This window comes from Mus caroli, unplaced genomic scaffold, assembly GCF_978045245.1.
Source record: "Mus caroli unplaced genomic scaffold, Mus_caroli_1 scaffold_8, whole genome shotgun sequence".
NCBI classification, from domain to species: Eukaryota; Metazoa; Chordata; class Mammalia; order Rodentia; family Muridae; genus Mus; species Mus caroli.
Genome location: NW_028227263.1, coordinates 101,049,013 through 101,055,012, shown reverse-complemented (window position 1 = coordinate 101,055,012; position 6,000 = coordinate 101,049,013). Strand labels below are relative to the sequence as shown.

At 52.5% G+C, this 6,000-nt stretch overlaps 1 protein-coding gene across 3 annotated transcripts in view; it reads right to left on the bottom strand.

Moving 5' to 3' along the window:
- Positions 1-1,994: 1,994 nt before the first annotated feature.
- Positions 1,995-6,000, bottom strand: part of Ush1c (USH1 protein network component harmonin) — a 44,917-nt gene continuing 40,911 nt past the window's right edge. For 2 of the 3 annotated variants that reach the window (XM_029479939.2, XM_029479940.2), the window contains exons 24-26: positions 4,968-5,077; positions 3,830-3,885; positions 1,995-2,363 (exon numbers count right to left, since the gene is read on the bottom strand). In XM_029479939.2, coding sequence (XP_029335799.1) covers positions 2,351-2,363; positions 3,830-3,885; positions 4,968-5,077 — 179 coding nt within the window. In that variant the 3' untranslated portion in view covers positions 1,995-2,350. Of the gene's footprint in view, positions 2,364-3,345; positions 3,455-3,829; positions 3,886-4,967; positions 5,078-6,000 lie in introns of all 3 variants that reach the window. The other variant, XM_021166991.2, reaches the window with a different exon arrangement.

Here is a 6,000-nt window from a genome sequence, read left to right as displayed (position 1 = left end):
GATGCACAGAAAGTCCATGTGGGTTTGAAGGCAATGTAATGAACAGAGCAAACAAACACAAGGATCCAGAGGTGCACTAGAACATGGACAGATCGGGAAACCAGAGTTCAGTGTGGCCAGAGCCAAGGAGATGACTCACAGGAGATAGGGCTGGAGAAGAGAACAGGTGATATAGGGCTTTGATAGTCAGGTAGGAGTATGGGCTCTGTTCTTAGGATAGGAGAGAGACCTTGAAGACATTTCAAATGTAGTAGGCATGATCTGGTTGCAATTTTAGCTCGCTTGCTCTCTTGCTTGTTCATCCGCTCAACTCTGCAGTGGAAAGACAGATGACCCAAGGGAAACAGAAGCTCCCAAAATCTAATTCCACATGGCAGCCGAATCTTTCTCATTTACTTGAAGAGTTCCTCGAGCTGTGGTGTCTGCATCTACATCCTAGCTCTCTATTTGCTCCCTGTGAAAGCCCGGCCTTGATACAGGCTGCCTCAGTTCCCTACAGAACACAACAGAGCCATCTCCCTCCTCTGGTCCTCTGCAAGGGTAAGGCACTGACTCCAGGTTTGGACTCCTGCACAATGCTAGATGCAAGTTATCTCAACCGGTAACAAGCGGACCTGCAGCTCATGCGCCACAAGACACCTGGATGTTAGCTTTCTGTTACTGTAACAAAATATCCATTAAAAGGAGGAAGATTTTGTTTGGGCCCACAGTTTTGGAGGCTTCAGTCTAGTCTGTGATTGGTTGCTTTCCAGCCTGTGGTGAGGCGGGATATTGTGGTGGGAACACTATGCAGAGGGGCTGGAGTGAAAAAAAAGAGGAAGAAGCAGTTGTGGAATAATTTACTTAGGGGAGACACTCTGGTGTTACCGACTTCCCACATAGTGGGGACAAAACAAAACAAAAACAAACAAAAGCCAAAAAAAAAAAAAAACCAGAAAATGTCTGACATTCCAACCTATAAACCCTCAAAGGCCTAGAAGTTCCCTGTAGGCACCACCTTTTAGTTTCTCTACTTCATGGTAGCCCCAAACAGAGCATACTGGACTTATGGAGACCTTCCTGGTCCAAAGGATAGTACCAGTGTAAGTGGAAAATACTGCGAGCAATACACACTTGTAACTGTTAGCATCAACCACAGCACACAGAAGAGTGAAGGTGCTTCCCCACCCTGGTAGCTGTCTTGGCTACGGCTTCTTTCCTTGCAGAGCATTACCAGAGAGCATCACACCATATACTCCGCTAGCCAGGGAAGAGACTAACACTGAAGTCTGTCTGGTTTCTGTTGAATGAGCATAGCCTTTTTTCTCCAGGGTAAAATTTGAACTATATAAATGGAACCTCCTTAAGATGGGGATTTTGTGTAGCCAACAGATCTCAACTCTGCTAAGACCAGCTGTAAATCCTCAGCCCCAGCAGGACTGACCACTACCTGATCCAGTTCCCCTGTGGATTCGGCTTCAGCTGTCCCCTGGGACCTGCCCTAAGCCTTACTTTATATACAATCTCTGGATCTTTCCGATTCTTATCTGATCAATGCTGCGTATTTTGGGTTTGATACGAGATGACAACTCTCTCCAGGGACTATCCAAGAGGTCCTGTCTTGTCGCTACTGACATCTTCTTTCCTCTTCCCTAAGGTTATGCTGGGCTATATTCTGTGCAGTGGTAAACCTTTGCCCTCATTATCCTATCCTGGCAACCTTAGGAGACACAGCATAGCCTCTGACAGCAGCTGGGCCACTCTACGCCTCCAGTGCCCCTTTGAGGGAAGAGGGCAAAACCCTGCTCCATACCTTCGTTTCCCACCTCTCTGCCAGGGACACCATGAAGCCCAGCTTGGGTCCTGCTAGAGCTCTGAGCCAGCCCTGGGTGCCCGTCCTCTGCAGATCATGTCTAGATCGCAGCCCTAGGGCCACAACCTTCCAGTTTTTCATTTAACAGCCTCTATTCTGCTGTCCACACAATTCACCCCCAGAAGCTGAAGAAGGAGTCAGTCTTGTTTATTAGTGAGTTCACTATCAGGTTTTCATCAGGGATTACAGCAGGAGGTGGGGCAATAGAGAGATGCAGGACCTGGGCACCCTGAGGTCTCAAGAATGGAACACTCGAGAGCAGGGAGGGCCAACTTAGCAGAGCTGGAAGAAATGGGACATGGAACCCTACTCCAGAACAGCAGTTGATCCTTGCTCCACCTCTTCCTGGCCTTCAGAGGAGGGGCCAGGTCACAGGGCTTTGGGGGGCAGTTTCCAGGGAGACTTTCTTCATCTGGCGTCTCTCAGGCTGAGCTCAGGGACTGGGTGCAGAGCTCGCTGGCCTCCAGGATGGGTCTGTCTGGTTTCTCTCTCTGGACTTTAAAAGAAGGTTCTGTGGAGAAGAGGAAACAGATGAAGTGGGCAGGACTTGCAGATGACCCTCTATCCATGGCCGGCCCCACCGTAGCAGCACTCAGGCCTTCCAGCCTTCAGGGACCCCCTCTCAGTTCGGCCCCGAGTAGAAACACACCAGCCACAGCACACAGGAAGCTGGGGGGGGGGGAGAGTCAAAGGGGTGTCAGGATTGAGGGGGGATGGGAGCGGCAGGAAGGACAGGAGTCACTTGTCAAGAAGAGCAAGCAGTGACAAAGCAGACATTGAGGACATGGTAGCCAGGTCCACTGTCATGGTACATGAAGCATAAGCAATATTTTGGGGAAATTGTGACAGACACAGCCATGCTTGGAGCCTCCCTAGTTGTGGGCTTCGGGCCACAATCAACTCCAGAGTCACAGCCATCAAACCCAGAACACAGATAGGGAAGCACTCCATAGCTTGGCTCCCTGGTGTACCAGAGGGAGCCCAGCTCAAGGTGGGATGGAAACCAAGGACAGTGTGAGCTGAGCAGGGCACATCAATGGAACCCACCAACCCTGGTTCTTTGGACCAGCTTAAGGAACTTGAATGGCATGGCTCTGCCTAAGCAGGGCTTGGGGCTTCTCAGGGCTCCTCGTGGGAAATAGGCCCCTGGGAGGAGATTCAGCAGATTTAGTGTGCTCCAGCCTAGTCCAGCAGCAGGGAGACACCATTGTGCTCAGTGCTACCCTGCTCCAACTAGGTTCTGAGTATGACCCAGAGCGGGTCCCAAAGCCTGTGGGCATCAGGACTCTAAGCCAGTGCCCCAAGCTGGTCTTTGTGTACCCCCACCTCCGTAAGCTCTAGTGTCTCAGCCATTGACAGCAGCCTCAAGAGAGACACCCCTGCAGGCTGCCTCTGTCTCTTTCTAGATACCAGTCCAAAGAACCTCCAGGATCACGGGCAGCACATGGCACGCAGCATGGGCAGACGGGCCCTGCGGCTGCCTGCCTAGTCACCGTGGGCTCCAGCTGCAGGAAAAACCCGTGTCTACACACGGGCTCATAGGCTTCAAGCTGCTTTCGGGCCAGCTGGGGGCTTTCGGCTGCAGAGGAGGGAAGAGAAGAGCTACACATGCAGAGTGGAGCAGGAGACAAGAGGGCTCAGTTACTGCTGGGGGAGGTTCTGCAGGCGCTCTTCCTGCATCGTGCCTGCCTCTTCACTACTGCCCCAGCCCTGGTTCCACTAGAGACCCTGGAGAATCTTCAAGTCATGTGGAATGGACCAGTCTAGGCGGGGGAGGATGGGCCGATGACTGTGAGCCAGGACTACGAAGACCCATGACTCTGGTTCAGGGTGTCCCTAGCCCGGGGTGTTCTAGGCCCCATGACTGCCAGCAGATACATGCCCAGGACATCCCTTTCCCTGAATGAGGCTGGAGAAAGGTGGCTAGGATCCTGGGAGGGCATGGGGTGCAAGGGCAGGGTGCCTTCTCACACTTACAGCTCGTCATCGTACTCCTTAGGGGGACAGACAGCAACCACAAGGTCTATCCAGTCCTGTAGGGAGAAACCGTGTGACCACACAGGGCACACGGAGAAATGCATGGTGAACCTGCCTGGTGTTCTGACCCAACCCACTCCTGGGCTTCATAGCCCAGGGCCAGCCAGGGCACAGTGAGGGTTAGGGCTCCCTTCTGGAGGCCCACACTCTAGGAAAAGCCTCAGAAGCAGGGCTGCTAGACCCTCAGATGCTACCAAGTCCCCAATTGTGGATCTATGGACCAGGGCTGGGCAGCCACTTCAGAATCATTTACTGTACAGAACTCATAGCTGTACCCCTTATAGTCTCGAGTACATGCAGGAATGACTACCACCGACAAGCAGCATCCCTAACCCTGAGCAAACATGGGCTCTTTTGACCTCTCTGATCTTGACCGTCCCCTAGATGGCATCACCGCCGTTGCTGGCTTGCCCATCACTGTCCACCCTGGCGTTGGGTGGCAAGTCTTGAAAGATCACCGGTCCCCACCCCCATGCCAGAGCTCCTAAGATTGAGCTGCACCTTCCCCACCCTGTGACCTCCCATCCCCCCACTCCAGGGAGCACAGAACACAACCGCTCCCTCTGTCCACAGATGCTTATCGCGTTACCCGTTGGTCTTCTCTTCTCCACATCCTTTCATGTGGGTCCCAGGCCCATCTGGTCTGCTTCCTCGGCACTGAACTTAATACCTCAGGCTCAGCTGCCTGCACACAGTGGCACAGGTTGTGCACTGCACAGCATGAGTGGGTACCATTTACATCACAGTCTGTAGGAGGGCACCCCCTCAGACGGTGCACTGCACATCCTCAGAGACTCCATGTGGGAGCCCTGGTCCATGTGGGTATCCGCTAAGCGTGGAGCAGACTACAGCCCCACTTGCATATGACCTCTGGTCTGCTCACTCTCTAGCAGCCCCCAATACTCTCTTGATTCCTCTTGATTGTTCCTTAGCACTCACTTAGAGAAGACCTTGGAGGGTTTTTCAGGTCCAGTCCACTGTCTGGACCTTGAGTACCAGCCCTGGACTTGGTCATTTCCATTGTAAGGCTAGGGTCTAAGGCAGGCGGTAAGGGAAGAGGGAAGGGGCTCACTCTCACCCCGCCCTGATTCCAGGCCTTCTGCAGGGCAGCCTCTGCCTCAGCCAGGGTGTAGTCCGTCACAATCTTGCCATTGATGGCCATGATCTCATCCCCTTTCACAACGCCACCTTCAGGAAGAAGTAGATAGGTGTTCATCTGGACTGCTTGTGACCTGTGCCTGATTCAGGACTGTCTGACTTATTACTGTGGGAGAGTGGAAGAGGCCGCATCCTGGGCTCAGACAGCTCTTGAGAAGCAAGAGCTCAGGTCCTCAAAGGTCCCTCCCACAGGTCCTCTCTAGGCTCTGCAGAGCCGTTAGACTAGAGCAGAGTCCTTGGCATGCCCAATCTGCACCCTGTAGTCAGACGGACCAGCATTTCTGATGCAGTTTAGAGAGCCTGAGCCGTCAAGGGCAGCTATACCTCTCCCATGCCCACCACACTCTCCATCAGAAACCAGTCCCTTCAATTCCCTCCCAGTGCCCTGTTCCCCCGTGCTCAGTATGTTTTCACAGTGTGACTACAGCTACTCAAATGTTTGTGGATGACCCCTCCAGCCATCCTCCCAGCTCCACAAAGGCGAGACTTTTCCTGGCTCCCTGCTCACCCTGGCGCTTCTCATAGGACTTAACACAATAGGGTCTCAACGGAAGAGTATTAAAAAGAACACTGTTGGAATGTGCCGCTGGGTAAGCTGTCCTGGGATCTAGTGATGCTAAGGAGTCATCACGTATAGACTGAAAAGGACCCCTTCACAGCAAGAAGACCAGGGAGTCTCAGACATGCTAATATGTACTGTGGCTCTGTAAGCTGACAGATTATGTGTGATTTCCTACACCTTTGCCCATCATGTCCCTCTTCTTTTCCTTTTGTAAAGAATCCTGGTTTTGATGTGCACTTAATTCTGGCTTGCGGGGAAATCAATCACTTGGAAGCCTTGAAAGTGTGAAGACTATGGGGATGTGGTGTGTGTCAGCAAGGTTTGAAACTCATGTTCCTGGCAATGTCCTGGGACGTCTAAATCAGCAAGGGTCTAAACCTCATACAGCAGA